Genomic DNA, 23,987 nt, shown 5'->3' on the forward strand with positions numbered 1-23,987 from the left:
GCAACTACTTAATTTTCTGCAACAGCCAAGATCGCTGTGTCGTCTGCGAATGTAGCTGTTAAAGTTTCTGGTACCTGAGGAAGGTCGAATGTGTAGAGTAAGTACAATGTTGGGCCAAGCACACTTCCTTGAGGAATTCCGGCTCGTATTTCATGTATTGGTGAATAAGCGTTTTCGTATTTTACTCTAAAATATCGATCAGAAAGATATGATTTTAATAGTTGACTATACGTTGATGGTAGTATTTGGTCTAGTTTGTAATTTAAACCATCTAACCAGACTTTGTCGAAAGCTTGTGCAACATCCAAAAATACGGCAGAGCAGACTTTATTTTCTTCCATTGCTATTTCGATAGTATTCGTTATTCTATGCACTTGGTCTATTGTTGCATGTTTATTCCGAAACCCAAATTGATGTGTTGGTATTAGGGCTTTTTCTTCTATGACAGGTTTTAGTCTTTTTAATAGTAATTTTTCAAGCAGTTTTGATAGTAAGGGTAATAATGAGATTGGCCTATATGATGTAACATCTGTGGGGGGTTTACCAGGTTTTGATATCATTATTATTTCAGCAACTTTCCATATGCTTGGGAAGTATTTCTGTTTAAAAGCAGCATTAATTATGTGTAATAGTTTTGTAATCGCCCGTTTTGGTAGATGTTTCAATGTTTCTCCATTAATTAGGTCATACCCCACTGATTTCTTTACATTTAGTTTTTGTATCTGCTGATCACTTTGAAATACGCTAGGGACACTATTTAGCATAGTTGTTGCACTGTCTGATGTAAAAGTTTCTTTCAGATGTTCAGCAAACAAATTAACTTTTTCTTGATTGCTCTTAGCCCAATTTCCATTATTATTTCGAATTGGAGGTGTATGTGTTTTTGGAACTTTAAGCTTTTTTGTTGCCTTCCACAGAGAATAATTAGTACTGGCATCGTCAGTAAGGTCTTTTAAGTACTTTTGAATATTATTTTCTTTGTGGCTATCTGTTAATGCCCTTAATTCGGCTGTTATTTTATTTAATTTAGTTTTATCAGTAGGAATTCTATTGGTTTGCCATTTCTTTCTTGCTTTCCGTTTTTCTGCAATTTTGTCTCTAATGAATTTAGGATAAATATTAGATTTAGGTTTTGGTGTTAAAGTTGGTGTTGAGGCCCAAGCTGCGTTTTGTATGTCTTTTAAGAACTTTTCTACTTCATTGTCAATGTCTTCGTTTGTTTTCATAAGAGCATTAAGATGAATTTTATTATCTAATGTTTGTTGAAATAGATTCCAATTAGTGAGTTTATTAGTTAGTGATAAAAAGGGTTCTTTGTTACATACTTTGTTATTTAGAGTAATAATTACTGGTGAGTGATCTGAGTCCAGCCCTAGCTCTTCTTCTATGTTTACGAAGTTAAGCGAAATATTTTTCGTAATAAAAAAATCAAGCCAGTCTGGAATTTTACTTTTATCTGTTGGCCAGTAAGTTGGCTTCCCAGTGGAGAGCACCTCACAATTTAGGGCCTCTATTGCATGGTTCAGTTCTCTTCCTTTTGTATTTGTCAAGCGAGAACCCCAAAACATATGTTTTGCATTAAAGTCTCCTCCAAGTATAAGTTTGTTGTCGAGATGTAGTAGAATTTCCTGATAATCTTCTCTTCTGAGGTTATGTCTCGGTGGTATGAGTTTCGGAGATAAGACATATATCAATATTGTTTTCTTTAAGTATTTACTAGGTGTTATACAATTGTGCTATGCATAATATAGAAAAAAAAAATAGTTCTACTAGTATTGCTGACCATATATGGTTTATGATATGATCAATTCTAAGTCTAAATATTTTAGTTGGAATCGTAATATTTGAACTGGTGCTGTACAGTTTGGAAACTAATTTTTATTTTAAAACTCTGAGGGAATTATTAGATGATGTGTTTCATGAAAGATTAGAAATGGGTTATTAGCAGGATAGAACTCTGCGCATTATACAGCTTAAGGTATAGTTGACTAACACTTCTTGAGCTCACTCCAGAAGATCTTTTTCTTTGGAAATGAACATTTTACGTGTAATTAAAAATGAAAGAAAATTGGTTGGTCAGTGTGAATTATTCATGTGCTGGTTGATGAATCTTATGATAAACTTCGAACAATAAATAAAAATGCAACTTGATTCTGAGGCACCATCAGTTAGTTCTAAATATCTTTCATTTTGATTTAAATTTGAATGGTGATTTCCTTGTATTTTGTTCCTTCCATACATTTTTTATACCTTTTGTCTCACCCTGTATAATAAACTTTCCAAGTTGATTTAACTAGCCAAAAGTTCAACGTCCATAGATAATTATGATGGACTATAAATGAGTTTAAATGAGAGTATGGTTACTTTCTCACCATTTCTTTTTAATGTTAGAGAATGTAAAAATTAATTTAATAAGAATGTTTTATTTATTAAAAACTAAAATATACAAAAAAAAATTATTAAAGCTAGGATAAATATAGTAAAGTGATTGCAATTTTTCGATATCTTTTAGGATTGAGTTGTTTTAGGTACATAAAAAACGTCCAAAGGAATATGAGTTAACAATTGGTTCGCTATTCCTTGGAACAGTGACGATAATTTACTTCTTAGTTGCGGTGTCATTAAATGAAGAACTTCTTGGCCGTTTTCTCTTAAGAACAAATTCATTGCTTCAACTATAAAAGAAAACAATTATTAATTAAAAAACTAAATAATAACGACACACATAAACTTTCTAGAAGACGTAAAAGAAGAAAATCTTTTCTTATTTTCGTGTTCAAAACGTAAATATACACTGCGTGGAGTGGAAGTAATTTTAAAATTCGAAAGTTTGTACGTTTAAACTCTTAAATATTAAGCAATCCTAGAGTGGACCAGGTTTTCTTGCATTCGTTCTCAAAAGCAGAACAAACAAAAACAAAACGTTACCGGATTTATCAAACTTAACGTATTTATAAATTTTTGTTTTGGTTTTATTTCGACCATGAATTTAAGCAATTGAAGTAACTTAGTTAGTATTCATGTTTGATTTTTTTAAATCTAATCGTGTCAAGAGCATTGAAGAAAAAATAAATCTATTGTGATAAATCCAACTTTAACTTTCTATTTACATTACATCCAACGTGCGATTATTGTTGCTAAAATGTGATTATCCAAACAAAAAAAGAAAAAAATCGAAACTTACCTAAAATGCGGCTATTTCTAAACACGTTTTTTACACTCATATTGATGTTACCAACTTCCATATCGAAATTTAATTTATCAACGTGAAGATATTTTTTGTTTTCTTTAAAATTTTGACTTATTGTGCCGCTAACTTGGGCTTTTACATCCTCTGGAAATAATTTTATTAAATTAATGATTTTTATATAAAAATTATGTTATTACTAAATCTTCCATGAAAAGTTCCTTTTCCACTTGCTGGGAGAATTAATAAAACCCCACTGCTCGCATATTGTGAGTTTATTCTTAATTCTGGAAGGAAAACTTCGGCGTGGAAAGGTTTTCCATTTTCACTCAATCTATTTATAACAAAATCAATTTGAATTTTGTATTAAACGTCTGTTTTATAAAATAAAACTTGTAGAGAGTTTTATTTTATTAAACACACATAAATTCCTTTACTTTAAAGTTTTAACCGTAAAATTACTAGCTCCGTAGATATCAATATCGCTTAAAGTAACTTTATATCCATTAGGCCCAGTTGTTAAAGACAACGATAATTCCTCCATTCTAAAAGGTTCCACCGATGGTAATTCAATTTCTTTAATGCCACTCGCTAAATACGGTTGTAAATGATGTAAAGAGTTAATAAAACATGTTATAATTTTTGGATCCCCTTCGTGACATTGTTTAACGTAAGGTGCTAAAAGAGAATTGGCTTAATTATTTTAGTGAAGCAATACGAGAAACTTTTAATTACAATCAATTAATTTCTAAATTTCTTAACGCAAAACCACATTTCTTATGTAATTAAAATAAATAAATAAATAAAGATTTACAACTAAAATAATAAAAAAGAAAAAAGTTAAACATTTTTCGATTAATTACATAAAAATTACATAATAACTAAAAATGATGTCTACAGGTCAAATTCGGACGCTTTCGATTTCTTCTTAAAAAAGATCTACCATCGATGAAAGAGAAATGGTGAAAGTCAGTAATTAACCGAGTAAATTAGAGATTGTTATTAAAACACATTTTGAAATTAGAAGTCAATTTAAAAAAGAAAATTGGAGTTATCGATATTTATTTAATCAAAATTTTTTAATTTCTTCTAATACATAACTTACGAATGGTATCTGAATTAGCATCTCCGAAAACTTCGAATAGAAATAAACCAACGAACGCTGCAAAGAACATTTTCACTCGTTCACAACCGTTTGGTGAATGGAACACGAAAGTTTCAATTTATTTCACACTAAGAAAGGTGGTAAGTCACCGGATTATATTGCAACGATGATGTTGGCTATTTAATGTTTCAGTGACAAATGGAATGAAACATCCATATATAAAACTTGTCTATAACTTTCTCCTATTGTACTCCGCGTTGATTGATTCTAAGAAAAATTCTTCTGTAAAAGAAGATATTTAGTTAGAACCCAAAAAAGATTATTATAAACAATTTTAATGTCGATTTTGAAATGATTTTATTGCGAAATGTATAAAAATTTATTAAAAGAAGATTTAAATATTGAAAATAAAGATTAAGCAACTAAATTTAATTTAGTGCTTTTTAAGTTGTCTAAAAAGTTAAAATACTTAAATTGCAATATTTATTAAACGATCTATTTTTTAGGATAAACAATTATTTGAGAAAATAAATCGTTACAACAATTTTATTGTGGATATTTTTACTGATTAATGATTTTATGATCTTTCCATTAATAACAAGGCAACTAAATATGATCTTAAGTTTGATGGGTTGCCTCAAATTTGAGTTCCTCGGTTAAAAGTCATTCAGATCCTTTGGGGAGATAAACTGCGACCAAAAAATCGATAATCTGATACAAAGTACAGTTTTCTGCGTGTTGGATATCCATAAAGCATATCAGCATTTAATGATGGATATAGATGCTCAATAATTACAAACATTTTCAACTCATCGAGGTTCATAGAGGCTTGCTTTTGGAATTAAAACAGCCCCTAACGAATTCCAAAAATGGTACAGGGAGAAATGCAACCTTTTCGCCTCCTCCATAAGTTATTTGTGTCACGAAGTCAGCTCAACCGGTACCCAGAAGACTCCAGAGAAGTATGAGCGTTTGTCAAAATTTATCCAAAATGTGGCGTCAATACTGCACCCCATTTATCAAATGTTGAAGAGTCAAGTGGACCACCGCTTGTGAAGCATTCTTACGAATCAAGAAAGAAATTGCTATCAACCAAGTACTGGTGCGATATAATCCGAAATTACCACTAATACTGGCCATAGATGCCAGCTTAGTAGGTCTATCTGCAGTCTTGTCTCATATCATTGCTCTGGACGAACGGCCCATCGCTTTCGCTAGCAGATCTCTCACAGCAGCTAAAAAGAATTACTACCAGTTGGATAAAGAAGCCACCGCCATTTATTGGAAATTTCAAAAATGTTTCGTATACATCTATGGCCGCAAATTCACATTGATTACAGACAACAAACCGTTGACTCATATTTTTGCTTTTAGACAAAGATCTCGTAAAATCATGTCCCAAAACACCAACAGACTACCGTTACATAAATGGAATATTCTAGAGGAAGTATGGCAAAGAGTGCATATGGATTATGCAAGTTCTTTTCAAGGGCACTTCTTTTTTATTATGGTGGATGCTAAGTCTAAATGGCCAGAAATAATAACTACAACAACAGCTCCAACAACAGCATCAATCCTGTATATGATGAAGGAGCTCTTGGACAGAACAGGTCTACCATAAATTTTAATTTCTGATAATGCGACAATTTTCAAATTCCAAGAGTTCCTGAATTTCTACAATAGAAATGGTATTTGTCAGAATTTCATCGCACTAGGACATCCAGCTACAAACTGTCAGACAGAAAGGTATGTCGCAACTTTAAAAAAGCACCTAAAAGCAATGTTCTACGAATCAAAAAGAATGAGAAGCTTTATGAGATGTTGCTAAGATACAGTGCAACATCACTAACCGGACCAGACAAAATCCCATCAGAATTATTATGAAGAGAAATTTAGGAACAAGAATTGGATTTGTTACGGTATCGAGACTCTATTAAAAACAATGCTGCCCAAACAGTCGTAAGCAAGGAATTTCGCCATCCAGAAATTATTCTGCATCAATCCTATGAAAACTAGGAACAATAGTTGAGAAACTGGGGAAATTGCATTACTTAGTAAAGTTAGTAACAGAGATCTGAAGTAGAGAAAATGGTCTCAATTACTAATGATGACAATATGACATCTCCGACTTAAATCTTAATAAAACCTGTCGTGTCACCAGAAGCAGAAAATAATACTCCCCCTAGAGAAATGACAAAAATGACTAAAGCTGATACACAATAATCTATGACAAAACCCACAGGAAATTTGAACAGCAGCACATGCATCCAGAACCATCAAAAGTTTCAAGGCAATCACCAAAAATTCCAAAACCTGTAAGCCCAGTACTGAAAAAATCAACTAGACAACGACAATCAGTAGTAAGAATGAATTTGTAAAATTATAGTTATTGCAAATTAAATCATTTTGTTTCGTTTATTACGCCTAGGAGAATTATAGTTCTAGTTTTAATTTAATAAAAATATGCTACACAGTGATATGTTATGCTAACTAACTTTACCGAGCATTATCACTAGAACTAACATAAGACGTAGAACTAGAATCATTCGGGTTACAGAATCAGATGCTGTTTGTATTTATTTTGTATGAGGCGAGATGTTTCTTTAACTTTTTTGTTCCAGTCAACTATATACACTGTTGGAAATAATTCACGAGCACACCCTATATAATCTAAACGCGTGAAGATAAATCCATAATATTTACGGAGCACAAAGGTTTACTGTAGACGAGTTTATTCAGCGAGTTTCGAGTTGTTCCGTCGCGGCATTGTTGACTGAGTCGCCCTTCCAAGTGGAACATTCCGTCACTATGGAGACCGAAGTGGATGGAAAATACCGGTTGTTTTTAGTGTGGTGTGAGGGACCACATTATTATCGTACTCTGTGCGCAATAGATGGGCGATCGCGTTACTTAAGCGAGGAATATTTGTGGGTATGCACATTGAGGGTGTATCGTTCCGTGAAATTGCGCGTCATCTCGAGTGGTCGTTATCGGCAGTGCAACGGGCATGGCGAGAATGGTCTGAGGTAGGACATAGGTACCTTCAGCCGCGGCCGGGACGGCCCTGCGCGACCCCAGCACACGAGGATCGCGCTCTTGTGCTCAGCGCTTTACCGTCGTGTGCGGCCTCCTCAAGGCAACTTGGAGCTGTTTGGCCACCGGTGGGGGAAGGCGCACTCACTACGCGAACTGTACGGCGGCGTTTGGTAGATAGTGGACTACGCGCGCGTCGTGCAATACAGCGGATTCCAGTAACACCCGAGCACCGCAGCATACGTCACGAGTGGGTCGACGCTAAGCATTAGTGGGTTATCGAGTAGAGGGACATTTTGTTTTCCGACGAATCAAGATTCGAATTGAGCACCGGTGATGTGCGAATTTTAGTTCGTCGGAGACGTGGTGATCGTCTACTCGAGCAGTGCGTGCAAGAACGCCCTATCCACCGACAACCGAGCATTGTGGTATGGGGTGCTATTACACATGGTGGACGTACACGTCTGCAGCGTGCATAGCAAACCATGACGGGTCAACGATACGTAGATGAGATGCTACGGTCCGTTGTGCTTCCCTATGTTCGGCGGCGCCCAGGTCTGCTATACATGCACGACAACGTCCGAACGCACATCGGGCGTATTGTACAGACCTTTGTGGAAGAGCACCGTATACGAATGCTTCCTAGGCCAGCTCGTTTTCCGGATCTGAATCCAATCGAACATGTTTAGGACATGACTGGTCGGAGACTTTAACGTTATCCGACTTCCCCGGCTAACGTTGAGGAGCTATGGAGGCGAGTTGAGGTGGCATGGTTGGCCATCCCACTCGCTACAATACAGCGACTTATAGACTACATGCCACGTCATGTAGCGATGGTACGCGAAGCTTACGGAGGATACTCTCGCTATTAATGTTTCTCCTCCCAGCAGAGTTGAGCCGCTCTCCATGTGAGAGTAAATTACACTACTTTAGTACTACTTCCATACCAAATTTTATTCCGGTAGATACACGCGTTCAGATTATACAGGGTGTGCTCGTGAATTATTTCCAACAGTGTACTTTCATATGCAATTTTGTCATACTCACTTCCGTCAACATCATTTACAATTAAAATAGGTAGTGAAGAAATCTTCACTACATTAATAGTGAACGAATCTTCTGTGCTGCTTAAGTATTTAAGGAACTTTACCAACTGCCTGTGCTCCAACTTCGTTTTTAAAATAAATTTTGCTGCTTGTACAATACAAAACTTTTGTAAGCTATACAGCTTGAGTTAGTAGGTATTTCTTTAATTTTAAAACTAAAACGACATAAAATGTCAAATTTGCTGGAATCTCCAAAATCGAAACTGCAGTCTACAGTATTGACACGAATAGAAACTGCATCATGTCACATTGACCTCTAACTTGCGTTTAATCAATTTACTTTACATACTTTCAATATGTCAAAACGATTCATTAAATAAACTGATTACAATTAAGAGCCACAATAGTGAAGAAGTATTTACCACTACGCATAGCATGATGATGGACAAGAGTTCAAGATGACAACTTTAAAGTCAAGATGTTTTTAGAGCTTTAGATTTTTATTTACAGTCCAAATCGAACCTTGGCCTTTTGATGCTTCGCCTCCAAATCACTTCCTAGTTGCTACACTCCGGCAGGATCTATCACGGTAACCAACCTCAGTGGGAAACGAAGATGGACCCACTTTTAAAGATGAATATTTATTAAAGTACAGATCCAAAATGAACAATCATTATACCAATGGAAAGAGGAAATTTCAAAGTTTTTTTGCAATACATTATAAATGTTCAATGGACCACCGTCTGATATCATCCGTTCGTTTCCTCTCTGTAAAAATACTAAGTAGAAAAGAATGCGATTGCGGTATGTCGCACCATAGCGACAAATAAACATAATTTTATTATTCATCTTTTTGTCTTATAACAATAAATATGTACGTCTTCGTCAAAAGTGAGTGAGATGGCTACCGTGGAGCACAAGGTTTTCTGCGTTCTTGAGTTCGCAAGAAGTGAGTCACAAATTGTAGTGCAGCGGGCATTTCGTACAAAATTCGGTATCGAACCACCAACTAAAAAAAGCATTAAGCGTTGGTTTACGCAATTTCAACGAACTGGAAGTGTGTGTAAAGGGAAAAGCACAGGTCGACCGGTCAGCACAGCGTGTGTCAGAGGATGATGTCAGACGTATTGAAGAAAGTTTTGTTCGCAGTCCAACAAAGTCTACCAATAGAGCTAGTAGTGAACTTGGAATATCCCAGTCATCACGGTCTGGAAAGTTCTAAGGCGGCGCTTGCTGTACAAGCCTTACCGATTACAACTTATGTGCTAGGAATGATGGAGGATGACGCGTTTTTGCAGCGTATCATTTTTAGTGATGAAGCGACTTTCCACCTTAGTGGAAAAGTCAACAGACATAATGTTCGCATATGGGGTTTGCAAAATCCACATTTAACATTGCAACACGAAAGAGACTCACCGAAAGTAAACGTGTTCTGTGCCGTATCTCGTACAAAGGTTTATGGACCATTTTTATTTGCGGAACGATCTGTAACTGGAACAACGTACCTGCACATGTTGGAACAATGGCTGTTTCCTCAAGTTATGGAAGATTCACAGGACTTCATTTTCCAACAGAACGGAGCTCCGCCCCATTGGCATCTTCATGTACGAGGCTTTTTGAATGCAGCCCTTCCGCAACTCTGGATAAGTCGCAGGGAAAATGAAGACCTGGTTCTCCACTGTTGACCACCGAGATCTCCTGATCTCACTCCATGTGATTACTTCTTATGGAGTTCTGTTAAGGAAGCTGTTTACGTCCCACCTCTACCAACAACTCTGGACGATCTGCGAAACCGTATCACAGCTGTTGTGCACTCAGTAACAGTAGATACACTTCGGCTACTGCATAGATGTTTGCCGTACAGCGGACGGTGAACACATTGAACATTTATAGTGCAAAAAAACTTTGAAACTTCCTCTTTCCATTAGTATAAAGATTTTTCGTTTTGGATCTGTACTTTAATAAATATTCATCTTTAAAAATGGGTCCATCATTTATAATAACCCTGTATAATAAACCAAACTTAACTTCTATTATTGCCCCTCTTTCTCCGTCTCCTCGTGCAACCACCTCCCTCATCGTTCCCCTGTCTTACCCCTTCTTCCAAAATCTTCAAAATTGCTCCCAGTTCTTTTCTTCCTCTCTCAGCTCACTACACCCTCTCAGCAAATGTGCTATCATCTCCGCACAGAATACATCACCTCTCCACATCGTCCGCCCAGTACCTATTCGCTCTCTACTCATTACCACAACGAAATCTGGCCACCAGCCTCTTCCCTTCCTTCACTAAGTATTTTGAAAACCTTTCCATCGTTAATTCCCCATATCTTTCAGTGTCCCTTCCCACTGTTATCTGCGTCCGGATGAATTCGGAATTGAATATAAAAGAAATTAATGGATACTCTGTATAGATCCATCTAAAGCTAGCCTATTGGCCGTTCTATTACACAATTAAGAAAACGTATGATAATCTTGATTTAGTAAAATAAAGTATTATGGTTAAAGTTGCAGATACATGGTGAATTAAAGGTGTCTTACAAAATACCCATGTTTCGTGTGTGAATAAGACAGTAGGACAAGGAATGAACGTTAGGCCAGAAAAAATTTACTTGCTAGAAAATCTTTAACACTTGGAGAGAAGAACATTCTGCGCAAGAACCGCAGAGAACAATAAAATTTCTGTCTACAAATGAAATTAGATATTACATCTGCGAGAAGTTTCCTCATCTGTCAGAAGCACAATGAAAGAAGGTGTATTAGTTGGGCCTAATACACGAAATCAGATTCTAACCTTTAATCTCAAATTATAGTTACTAAGAGGCTTGGGTATCACTAACGAAGGTTATTACCAAGTTCTTGCACAACAAAAAGCTTCCACATTATGTTTCTATAGTTGCTAATATGCTGGGGGAGTTTAAACTTTCAGGAAGATACACTTTTGTACAGTCACATTGATCTGTTTCATCAAGGTTACTGTAGGTGACCACAACAAGACCTTCTAGAAAAAGCTATCGAAGCAGAGGGAAAGGAAATAAATATACTTACTAAGCCTACATAAAGTTAAAAACGAATAATTGTCTATGGATTTTATTTTAGTTATTTCTGTCTACCGGTTTCGCTACATTACTCGTACCATCATCAGGACATTACGTCAAATGTCAGAAAAGATACTTAAAATAGACGATGTTGAGCATTTTTCTTAATTTGTTTTTATTTTTAAACTGACACTAAAAATCTTTGGAGAATTGAGAATAAATTACGTTATCGCGTCGTACTCTTGCGTGCAAAATCGCTGTTTTTTTACATTGAATATAAAATGGAAAGAAAATCATTAACTAATATGTATAAATAAGTTTTGTTTTTCATAATACAACTTTGCTGTATTTATGAAAGATCATTTTTGAGGTATTCTTCTGGTTGTATGACCTGGTTTTTTTGAAAACGACGTCACCTTTGCAATTTAATTTGCATCTTATACATTATTTATGAAGATTTCATAAAAGAAAATTTTTTAATTTACATTTAGGCAACCAAGCATTCCCCTTCTCATAGCTGATTGCCTAACAAATAAAAATAATTTAAAACATAATAACATATTTTCTGCATAAATTTAAATAGAACTTAATATTACAAGAAGACACTTAAACTTTGATGATGTTTTTTATTACATCTTTAATTTTCACAACAACTTGTTAATCATTCAAAAAAAATGTAGAAATCGCAATGTGTTAAATCAAATATCATCTCACCTACCAATGCCATTTATAAACTTGCTGAAATTTATGTACTTAAATTTCATAACATATTTCTAAAAAACAACCAAAATAAATAAAGTAGAATTCCTAGTGAAATCGACTTTAGAGTAACTTTTAACAATATTCACGTTACAGCATCGAAAGAAAGTGAAAGCCTCACGATTCTTCTATCCTTCTATCTCCCCTGTAACATTCAGTGTCCGGTGGAACAAAAGTAATTACTTCTTCCTGGTCGTAGAACGACCAATCCGCTCTAGTTTACCCCCATAAAGTGGTGATTTCGATTTTTTCAAAATTTTTATTTTTTTCCAATGTATCTCGTTCGAATTTTCCAGTTTGAATCAGGAGGGGCACCCAAGTCACCTTTCCTTAGGAATCGTTAACTCGCAATCGACCAGTCGTAGCAGGAGATCATTGAAGAATAACATCACCGGTTCGATACGATGAAAGATTATCACAGAAGATTTATTCAAGGTGCCGTTTTGGTATTTGGATTAAGTATTCAGATTCAAAGTCAACAAATTAATTTCGGTAAGTCAATTTATTATTGTGCATACAAATTTAATTTATCAACAAGGTTGAATTTTAAATTCAAATCTAGATCGGAGAAAGTTATATAATTTCTTTTAGAATGTCAATGCTATGTAATTTTCACTTCCGAAATGATTTTGTTATATCGTTACATTCCTTTTGTAATTACAAATCGATTTTGTTATATAATTTTTAACATTTTCTATGACCTATTTGTTTTTAAAGATGTATCAACCTCATTTTCTTTAGATTATTACGCTTGCAGGTATTTTGTAAGAAAACGACCATGCGTGTTTTATGAGTTTCTCTAAAGTAGGACATTGTTTTACATCATTATCACTAAGGATTCTTTTTTAAATTAAATAAAAGAAGTTAAAAGTTTTAAATTATACTGAAAGTAATTGTATTATTTACTAACACTAGCATTAGAATTAACACTAGACCTAGAACTAGAAACATTCGGGTTTAGCCGTATGTCTCTTAAGACGGCTAAACCAGAACGTTTCTAGTTCTAGGTCTAGTGTTAGTTCTACTTATTTATTTATCATACCTGTAGCTACAGAACGACGAAAATCTGATAGAATATTGAGAAAAAACATATTGAGCAAAAACTAACATTTTCGTATTACCTAAAAATGTCAAAAAAGATACTAATTTAAAAATTCCTGAAAGCCGTATTTATTGAAATTAAGGAAAGAGACTTATTCTAAATTAAAGCACAAAGCTTTCTCTTTAAAATGAGGTATAACAATTGATGGGTTGGAGTAGAAAAATATTGAGAAAAAAAGTGTTGAAACAAAACTTACATTTTCGTATAACCTAAAAGTATCAAAAAAGATGCTAATTTAAAAATTCCTGGAAGCTGTGTTTAGTGAAATTAAGGAATGAGACTTATTTTAAATTAAAGCTCAAAGCTTTCTCTTTAAAGTGATGTGTAATAATTGATGGGTTGGATTGGAAAAATATTAAGAAAAAAAATGTTGAAATAAAACTTACATTTTCCTATAACCTAAAAGTGTCAAAAAAGATGCTAATTTAAAAATTCCTGAAAGCTGTATTTATTGAAATTAAGGAATGAGACTTATTCTAAATTAAAGCTCAAAGCTTTCTTTTTAAAATGATGTATAATAATTGTTGGGTTGGATTGGAAAAATATTAAGAAAAAAAATGTTGAAACAAAATTTACATTTTCGTATAATCTAAAAGTGTCAAAAAAGATGCTAATTTAAAGTTTCCTAGAAGCTGTGTTTATTGAAATTAAGGAATGAGACTTATTTTAAATTAAAGCTCAAAGCTTTCTCTTTAAAATGATGTATAATAATTGATGGGTTGGATTGGAAAAATATTAAGAAAAAAAATGTTGAAACAAAACTTACATTTTCGTATAACCTAAAACTGTCAAAAAAGATGCTAATTTAAAGTTTCCTGGAAGCCGTATTTATTGAAGTTAAGGAATGAGACTTATTTTAAATTAAAGCTCAAAGCTTTCTCTTTAAAATGATGTATAATAATTGATGGGTTGGATTGGAAAAATATTAAGAAAAAAAATGTTGAAACAAAATTTACATTTTCGTATTATCTAAAAGTGTCAAAAAAGATGCTAATTTAAAGTTTCCTGGAAGCTGTGTTTATTGAAATTAAGGAATGAGACTTATTTTAAATTAAAGCTCAAAGCTTTCTCTTTAAAATGATGTATAATAATTGTTGGGTTGGATTGAAAAAATATTGAGAAAAAAATGTTGAAATAAAACTTACATTTTCGTATAACCTAAAAGTGTCAAAAAAGATGCTAATTTAAAAATTCCTGAAAGCCGTATTTATTGAAATTAAGGAATGAGACTTATTTTAAATTAAAGCTCAAAGCTTTCTCTTTGAAATGATGTATAACAATTGTTAGGTTGGATTGGAAAAATATTAAGAAAAAAAATATTGAAACAAAACTTACATTTTCGTATAACCTAAAAGTGTTAAAAAAGGTGCTAATTTAAAAATTCCTGGAAGCCGTATTTATTGAAATTAAGGAATGAGACTTATTTTAAATTAAAGCTCAAAGCTTTCTCTTTAAAATGATGTATAATAATTGTTGGGTTGGATTGAAAAAATATTGAGAAAAAAATGTTGAAATAAAACTTACATTTTCGTATAACCTAAAAGTGTCAAAAAAGATGCTAATTTAAAAATTCCTGAAAGCCGTATTTATTGAAATTAAGGAATGAGACTTATTTTAAATTAAAGCTCAAAGCTTTCTCTTTAAAATGATGTATAATAATTGATGGGTTGAATTGGAAAAATATTAAGAAAAAAAATGTTGAAACAAAACTTACATTTTCGTATAACCTAAAACGGTCAAAAAAGATGATAATTTAAAGTTTTCTGGAAGCCGTATTTATTGAAGTTAAGGAATGAGACTTATTTTAAATTAAAGCTCAAAGCTTTCTCTTTAAAATGATGTATAATAATTGATGGGTTGAATTGGAAAAATATTAAGAAAAAAAATGTTGAAACAAAACTTACATTTTCGTATAACCTAAAACTGTCAAAAAAGATGCTAATTTAAAGTTTCCTGGAAGCCGTATTTATTGAAGTTAAGGAATGAGACTTATTTTAAATTAAAGCACAAAGCTTTCTCTTTAAAATGAGGTATAACAATTGATGGGTTGGAGTAGAAAAATATTGAGAAAAAAAGTGTTGAAACAAAACTTACATTTTCGTATAACCTAAAAGTATCAAAAAAGATGCTAATTTAAAAATTCCTGGAAGCTGTGTTTAGTGAAATTAAGGAATGAGACTTATTTTAAATTAAAGCTCAAAGCTTTCTCTTTAAAGTGATGTGTAATAATTGATGGGTTGGATTGGAAAAATATTAAGAAAAAAAATGTTGAAATAAAACTTACATTTTCCTATAACCTAAAAGTGTCAAAAAAGATGCTAATTTAAAAATTCCTGAAAGCTGTATTTATTGAAATTAAGGAATGAGACTTATTCTAAATTAAAGCTCAAAGCTTTCTTTTTAAAATGATGTATAATAATTGTTGGGTTGGATTGGAAAAATATTAAGAAAAAAAATGTTGAAACAAAATTTACATTTTCGTATAATCTAAAAGTGTCAAAAAAGATGCTAATTTAAAGTTTCCTAGAAGCTGTGTTTATTGAAATTAAGGAATGAGACTTATTTTAAATTAAAGCTCAAAGCTTTCTCTTTAAAATGATGTATAATAATTGATGGGTTGGATTGGAAAAATATTAAGAAAAAAAATGTTGAAACAAAACTTACATTTTCGTATAACCTAAAACTGTCAAAAAAGATAATTTTTAGAAATTTTAGAAATTCCATATAAAAATTTGATTTATATCAATTTATAATTAATTGAAAGATATCGTGCGTTTTATCTGGAATGTAAATCAAACCAAGTGAATGGAAAGTGGAAGTAGATCGAAGTAGGAAGTTAAACTCTACTTTATTATATTTCTTTTACATACCAATAGATAATAACGAGCCCAACGTTTGATTATACAACAAGTTGCGTTTTCTATTTGGGAAGTACAGCGACATTTAAAATAGTTAGGGCGTTGGCGCTGACCCCAGTGTAACACAATCTTTTTTATATCACTTCCTTGTAATCTGGAAAGTTCACGGTTCGCAAGCTTTCATCTATGCACAATGATTACCCGGCATTAAAATTTATACTTCCTTTCTTAAATACATACACTTTCAATTAAAAAATGAATCACTTTCAGTGCTGCGTTTTTGTTATAGGTCAACAATTTATGCCGGCTTATGCCAACTTCGGTAAGTCGAGGTTGATGAATTAACATGCACTTAAATAAAAATAATAGACGTTGGTGTTTGTTGCACATCGTAGCTAACTAATCGTTTATCACCTAAATCTAAAAAGAATAAATAAAAAAATAAAGAAGTAAACTAGAAAGGAGGATTTATCGTTTTGTTGTTACGATATATCTTTCGTAATTTATACTTTTCAAAACGTGTGGTAATCAAAAAATAAAACGAGTACGATGTAGAGTAAAAGTTAAATTCAATCTTCAAGTATTTACTTCCTTATGCGTAACCTAGTTTTTTGTATAAACAAAAATATTGTCCACCTTCACCAGTGTAGTAAACAAAGTAGTAAAAAACAATTTATTAATATTTCTGTAAATTTTAGAAAATGCTTTCGAGAACTGTCATATGGATGATCCTGAGTTCGACCATTGTATAAAAGATGCATTAAATAATGTTCGTCCTTATTTCAAAACAGGTAACTTTTAATAATTAAAATAAAATTATTATTATGATACTAACCATTGAATTATTTTTAGGTGTTCCCCAATGGAACATTCCACCGTTTGATCCATTTTTTGCAAAGGAAGTCGTTCAAACGACCGGAATTCCTATGTTTCATTACAATCTGAAACTAATGAACGTTACTGAATCCGGATGGACTGTTTCTCAAGTTACCAGTTTCAAGTAAGAACCACGTATAATTCATTCTTGGCATTTAAAGGCCGTTGTTTTCACGATTAAGCATAAACTATTACAAACTAGGAAGATAATAGTTGTTTGTATTCAAGGATTAAAAAGGAATTAACATCGAAATTTTAATTTAACATTAAAAAATATTCCTTTTTTAAATCTGAAAGAATGTTTTGATTATTTTATAAAAGGCGCTAATCAAAATATTTTACAATTTAAACTTTCAGATACACGGTGCGTTACGTGTTAATGCTCATGTGTATTATTGTGATACACTATAAAACACACCTAAAAAGTGTGCAAGGTCATCTCTGGCCCAATGCTTGCCAACATATTAAAATGATAGCTATCATGTAAGAAAACAAAAAAATTAATACCTGCATTCTATGCCAAGATGAACAGGTGTCCCATAAGACTCGAGTTGATCAAAGCCATCAATAAATGATTTTTCTCTGTTATACACCACAGAGGGTACAAAACAACACTTTGTTATTGTGTAATTATACCTATTTTGTTTCTCATTTGTATCATTGTAGGATCACCTTTGGTTGTGAGAAACATAACATCCCGTTTGTCTTTAGATTTCCCCATAATAGACAGTATTAGTACTAATGGTATTCCATCAATTTTAATCGAGGAATGTTCACACTCTCTATCCCTTGCTTTGACTATTTTATTTAATGCTTCATTAATAATGGGTGTCTTTCCTTCATTGTGGAAGCGGGCTTTTGTTCTTCCCATTTTTAAATCAAGGGACCGTGGTGTTATACCTGATTACCGCCCCATATCTATTTTGCCAGCATTTGGGAAGATGTTTGAGAAAGTAGTTTATGCACTATTCTTTGCCCTTAACTCTAAAATCAATTGTAGACAACATGGTTTTTTTTTGCTGGTCGCTCGGTTGAGAGTAACTTGCTTGAATATGCCTCTTATCTTCTCTGGATGATTCTTGTCACGTTAATTCAGTTTATACGGATTTTAGTAAAGCTTTCGACCGGATGGATCACAACTTACTTCTGTTTAATCTCATGAAGTTTGGTGTTCAGGGGAAACTTTTGCAATGGCTTGCTTCCTATCTATCCTATATAGAGATGCCAGATTGTTTCGGTTAATGGTTTTTTTTTCTAATCCTGTGTAGGTTTCTTCTGGTGTTCCACAGGGTAGCCATCTGGGTCCTTTACTGTTTAATATTTATATTAACGACATATTTGACGTCGTTAATTATGCCGAATCAATGCTAACGATTTAAAACTCTTTCTCCGCATCTCCTCACCTCTTGATTGTTTTAGACTGCAATCTGACTTAAACAATCTACATGCTTTTTGCTTAAATAATCGCCTTTCATTAAACTTATCAAAGTGTAATATTATTTCCTTCTCTATGGGGGTAAACACAATCCACTACAATTATAGCGTCGCTGGTGAGAGGTTGCACCGTGTCTCATTTATTAGAGATTTGGGTGTTGCATTTGATTATAAATTATTATTTGATAAACATATTGATTCTGTTGTCTCCAAAGCCTGGTGTATGTTAGGATTTATTATGAGATCCACGGTAGCTTTTTCTAACATTGATGCAATTAGAAATCTCTATTTTGCCTATGTCTACAGGCAATATTTTTATATATGTTATATTTTTACAAACTTTTGCACAACAAGTGTAATTCTATAATGCTTGTTGGTTCTATATGTGTTCATGTTCCTCCGAGATTACTTCGCTTTAACTTTCTATTTATGACACCTACTCCTAAAACCAATGTCTGTCAAAACTTTCCTTTATCGAGAATGACAAGATCAGCAAATTGTGTTAACATAGATCTGTTTCAGCATTCTTTCTATGCATTTAAAAAACTGCTCTTTGCTGCAGTTGGTGTGTTGCCTCGAGCGTTCATTTGATATTTGATTTATGATATATTTATATCACCTAGACTTAGTTTTAGTTTTTTCCTTTTGTTCACTTTTGTACCATTAATATTAATTCATTATTATTGTTGTGAACTGTAATTTTGTTTGTATACAATTGGTTGTTTGTGGTACAGTGTTATTGGGTTCGACCTGTTTCTGGACCCACATGAGATAAATAAATAAAAAAAAAAACTGCTGCGTTTTACAGTTAAATATTCTTTTTTTTTGCGTAGCGTCCCGACTAGATGCGTTTTATTGTTATCTAGCTTATGGGTTAATTGAACACTTGTACAGAATTAACATCGTACATCGTTCTCAGTTTGAGTAGAAGCTAAGTATCCACGTGGAATATTTTCTTTCCCAGCATACACTTTCAAATTCCAAGTGTAATCACCTTTGAGGAATAATTTGTATAACTTTATGCCGAATCAGTGTCTTTTCTGGGCACACATTGTCAAGACTTCAAATGGAACCTTTGTCTCGTAAATACATACCTCCTCAAAAGATCTTTATCAAATGTTCATTGTTGGAAATATGTATATATCCATGGATTGTATTTTATCTAAACCCACTCATAACACAATATCAAAAAAGTTACGATCTCTTCAACTATTTTTTTCTTGCAATATACTATGAATTGAATACTGTTTGGCATACCGGTTAATTTCATTCGCCACCACGTCTAATATGTTATCATCGACAAACAAAGTTGTCAAGTCTTTACTTTCATAACACTGCACAACAATATGGGCAACTTTTGTCTGCTGACTGACTTTTATCACGTGATATTTACTAATTTGACGTCGCTGATTTCAAATATACCCTCAGTTTTTTTGTAACAGCTCTTGTTTACGAGATATAGCTTTCACGAAAAAATCGCTGTGTTAATGTGTTAATTTGCTTGTAATTAAGAAAATATTAAATTTTCTTAATATAATTTGATATGGCATCGTTAAGAAGAGTTTGTGTCAATGATCCAAATCACTTTTGTTTCATTTGTGGAGAGTATATATTTAAAGAATACCGTTTGAATGTGACAGCGTTCGTAATAGAGGCTTACAAAAATTGCTTTGGTCACACACTGGAAATGAAAGACAAGCCTTGGATTCCGCAAAAGCGATGCAAAACCTGTGTTGAGTTTCTAAGTTTGTGGACAAATAAGAAAAGGAACAGCTTGAGGTACGAAACCGCTATGATCTGGACGGAACCCTTGAACCACCACGAGGACTGTTATTTTTGTTTGGTGAACATAACTGGCATTAACCGAAAAAATCTAATCAAATAGGAATATCCTTCCATACGGTCGGCACATAGACGTGCTTTGAGTCCTAAAATATCACTTGAACCTCGCTGATGCTTCACAGGAGGAGCCTATTCCAAGGCTATAATTGGGTTGTTCTCTTTAAGATTAGTATTCTCAAGAATAAGATAGACAAGTGGACTACATCATTCTTAGAATTAATACAGTACTCAGGCTTATTCAAAATATTAAGATAGATAAATAAATAGGTAATTAAGAAGAGAAACATCATGAGCATAACAAATATTGGCAACAACCTTAATGATTTAAAGCAATATGACGATGGGTTCAGTGTATTGTGTGAAACTGTACGTTCGATTGAAATGCTTATTGAGATATTCAGCGTGATCTAAATAAGTACATATTGCAATGCCTTGGTCGCAAGAAACCTCAGCTTTCATCAACGGTTGCGTAAATATCGATTTCTAAACTGAGCAGCCTTAACTTTTGGCACGGATAGTAGATAACCCTAGTTTTCGTCAATATTGAAATATCTCTTCAAATGACCCTTAGCCTTGAACACTATCATCCTGGATATCTCCCAACATCCTTCGGCATCCGTCAATATCGGCTGAAAAACATGAAATCGATAATGATCAACATTTAGATGTGTTCCAGTTATTTTTAACGACACTTCGCTGTTTGTAAAACTGAATTAAGAAAATTTCTGATGACATTTTTTGGTTGCTGCCACGCTCACAAGATCTATTGTAACTTACAGCTTCCAAAAGCTTAGGGCATATGTAGATCCTTGATGAACCTTAGTATTGCTCCAAGGTCTTGTTCATTTATCTCAATAGGTTTCAAACAAACCTTTCCAAGAATTTTGTGTCTTAGGCGACCTCTGGCGACTCAGTCACGCAGAATATGTTCAGCAGTCTCTGACTTGTCATTGCAAAGTCGACAAGCTTCATCCTCAGCTTGTCCAATGTTGAAAATATGGTACTCTAGAGATATATGCTGAAACATAAAACCTCTTTGGTTCTCTTTTGCGACGGAGTTCGCCTGTCTGTGTCCTGGAAGTTCTTTCCAGCGCACTCTGGTTATATCTTTATTTCTTTTTAAGTTTTTTCGATGAGAAATATCAATAGAGATTTGCATATTAGCCGAATACTACTTTTAATTTTTAAGTTATCACCAACATAATCTTTGCATTTGTATTCTACTACAATCTTTCAATCATCGAGAAACTTTCAAATCTTAATGTACAAATTCTAGTTTGAACAGAATAACATCGAATTTTATTTTTGATAGCACAGTTCATACAGAACTTTTTTCACCTATTTGAATTATGTCTATTTTAATACAGCCTCTTTAAATTCAAAGCGTTGTATTGTTCAGTCGATGAAGTTGATTAACTGGATAACAATGATTGATGGGTTAAAATAGAGCTGGCCCAGAATCCCAATAATTACCTAGTATCTCGAAATCATTAATTATAGTATGGATATCCGTATAGTGCAACATCAAATTTATCAAAAACTCCAGATAAAATCTAAATTAAACAAGAAAATTCAGATTAATATCTATAATCTGTTTTTTTGGGTAAATAAAGAACATATTTCACATAAAATATTATTTCCATCGCTTTAAAACATTTAAAATAAATAATATTAAAGATTATTTTTGAAATTTTTTAAAATTACAGATTTCTTTCTTAACAATTTAAAAGAGCCTAGAATATTTGCGAAGAGATGTCACCACTTAACCCACCTTAATCTTGCTTTAATAATTAATTTAATTAATTTTTTTAATTATTTTTAGGAGTGATTTTAATAAAAATCTCATCGAATACACTCAATTTTTCCCGGAAAAGTTCCTAAATGGTCACTATGACTTTACCGGTAGCGTTTTCGGGAATAAACTATCAAATGCTGGAACGTGGAATTTAGCTCTATACGATTTTATTCAAACCACTCAAATTAGTAAGCCAAGGGGAAGAGGAAGAGATAAATCCTTGAGGGTAAAGGTTACAGTTCACACCTGCAGAGATATGAAATTGCATATTTCTCATTTATTGGGAGGAAGAAGAATCTTAGGTAATTAATTTATAAATTAATTTTCTTGTTTATTTCTTAATTTAATTGATTGAAATTAAAAAGAAATATTTTTTTAGAAATATTAATGGATAGAATCATAAACGCGGCTTGGCCACCAGGGTTCATGATTTTAAGGCCTTTAGTTAACGATTTAGTTTCAACTGCTTTCACAGATATATTTAATGGCGTGTTCCAAGAGTTTCCATTTAACGATTTAATTAAAGAATAATTAATAATTAGTTATATTAATTGCTCAAAAATGGTTATTATAATAATTTTTAAAAAGTCAGACTGAACAAAGTTTTCTGTTAGTAATTTAAAAAAAGTTGTGATAATTTACACAAAAAAATAGCTTTTACTAACTTTAAATGTTGTACATACACGCAGCTGTAATGTTATTTTCTTTTTTAATAATAAATTGTATTGTTTAGTATTTAATATCGTTATTTTGCAAACCGCTAAACTGATAAAGAATTTACCTCCATTCATAACAAAAAAAAAACCGCTTCCGTTTAGTGGACTTCCCCTTGCAAATAAAAATTAATTTTCTGTAAAAATTCGCTACTTAAATAAACGATTGTTAAAAAAAGATGTTATTGAAATTATGTTTAAATTTTGTTGTTATTATGTAAACTTGCCTTGACAATTCTTGCGAAGTGAAGTCGGACAGAAAGCCGTTCTAAAATAATCATATCCGCTTCCTGTCGGATAACATCGCGGCCCTCTTTCTGTAAGATGATTTGTGCCCGTTGCGGCTTTAACAGCCCGATCGTAGACATTAATCACTTCCACGTCGTCGTTGTGGCCGTTGCCGCCAATGTGGAGGTGGAAGGAAACCAAGAAAAGAAACACTTTCTGTCGGCCCACTTCTTTAACTTCCCAAACAAAAAATTAATTATTTAGAAAATGTATTAAGTTTTATTGGTTTTATTATAATCAATATATTTTTTAGGACTTTTGATTAGAGTTGATACTTTTCATCTATATTTGATAATATGGTACTCAACAATTGATGGATTTTGTTAGGTTTGACTTACAAGAACTAACTCTAGCACCAGAACTTATTATTATAGATAAGAACGATTAATGATACAACTTCTAACAAAGAGTATCTTTTTTATTTAAAACTCTTCAAAGAATTCAAAAATGTATTCAAAATTAAAATTGCGTCAGCGGCGGAGTAGATATTATGGAGTGTAGAATTACGGTGTTTTCAATTTTTGTATTCTTACTACAAAATTGTTGATATCATTAAAACGGCTTGTGCTACAACTTTTTATGAAAAACGCTTTTTTGCGTAAAATACTTCGAGGAATTCAAAAATGTACTCAAAATTCAAATCTATTCAGTTTTATAAAATATATAGGCTCCGGAATGAAGATATCCATCTTTTTAACGTTTTTTAGTGTTTGTTAACACAAAATGTTTTTTATCTCAAGAACGGTTAATGATATTACTTTGAACAAAGAATACCTTTTTTATTTAAAATACTTCAAGGAATTCAAAAATATACTCAAAATTAAATTTGAATCAGTGGTTTAGATGTTATGGAGTGTAGAATTACGATATCTTCAATTTTTGTATTTTAACTGCAATATCGTTGATATCACATA

The 23,987-nt window shown here is 32.8% G+C and overlaps 2 protein-coding genes across 4 annotated transcripts; one reads left to right on the forward strand and one right to left on the reverse strand.

The window, feature by feature from the left end:
* Positions 1-2,403: 2,403 nt before the first annotated feature.
* On the reverse strand, positions 2,404-16,448 carry LOC111423667 (protein takeout-like). 2 transcript variants are annotated; one of them, XM_023056948.2, is made up of 5 exons: positions 16,138-16,448; positions 3,625-3,865; positions 3,388-3,521; positions 3,185-3,334; positions 2,404-2,675 (listed from the first exon to the last, which is right to left on the reverse strand). In XM_023056948.2, the coding sequence occupies exons 1-5, from the start codon at positions 16,208-16,210 to the stop codon at positions 2,509-2,511; spliced, it is 765 nt and encodes a 254-aa protein (XP_022912716.1). In that variant the 5' UTR covers positions 16,211-16,448; the 3' UTR covers positions 2,404-2,508. The 2 variants fall into 2 exon arrangements, with proteins under 2 accessions (XP_022912716.1, XP_022912723.1); XM_023056955.2 differs by lacking the exon at positions 16,138-16,448 and adding an exon at positions 4,293-4,592.
* LOC111423686 (Juvenile hormone binding protein 16) lies at positions 12,448-22,807 on the forward strand. Of its 2 annotated transcripts, XM_023056967.2 has the most exons (6): positions 12,448-12,657; positions 16,415-16,447; positions 16,824-16,916; positions 16,978-17,125; positions 22,100-22,374; positions 22,452-22,807. In XM_023056967.2, exons 1-6 carry the CDS (start codon positions 12,570-12,572, stop codon positions 22,601-22,603), a joined length of 789 nt encoding a protein of 262 aa, XP_022912735.1. In that variant the 5' UTR covers positions 12,448-12,569; the 3' UTR covers positions 22,604-22,807. The 2 variants fall into 2 exon arrangements, with proteins under 2 accessions (XP_022912735.1, XP_022912744.1); XM_023056976.2 differs by lacking the exon at positions 16,415-16,447 and having other exon boundaries at positions 12,450-12,657.
* The last annotated feature ends 1,180 nt before the right edge of the window (positions 22,808-23,987 follow it).

This window comes from Onthophagus taurus, chromosome 6 (genome assembly GCF_036711975.1).
Source record: "Onthophagus taurus isolate NC chromosome 6, IU_Otau_3.0, whole genome shotgun sequence".
In the NCBI taxonomy this organism is placed as follows: domain Eukaryota; kingdom Metazoa; phylum Arthropoda; class Insecta; order Coleoptera; family Scarabaeidae; genus Onthophagus; species Onthophagus taurus.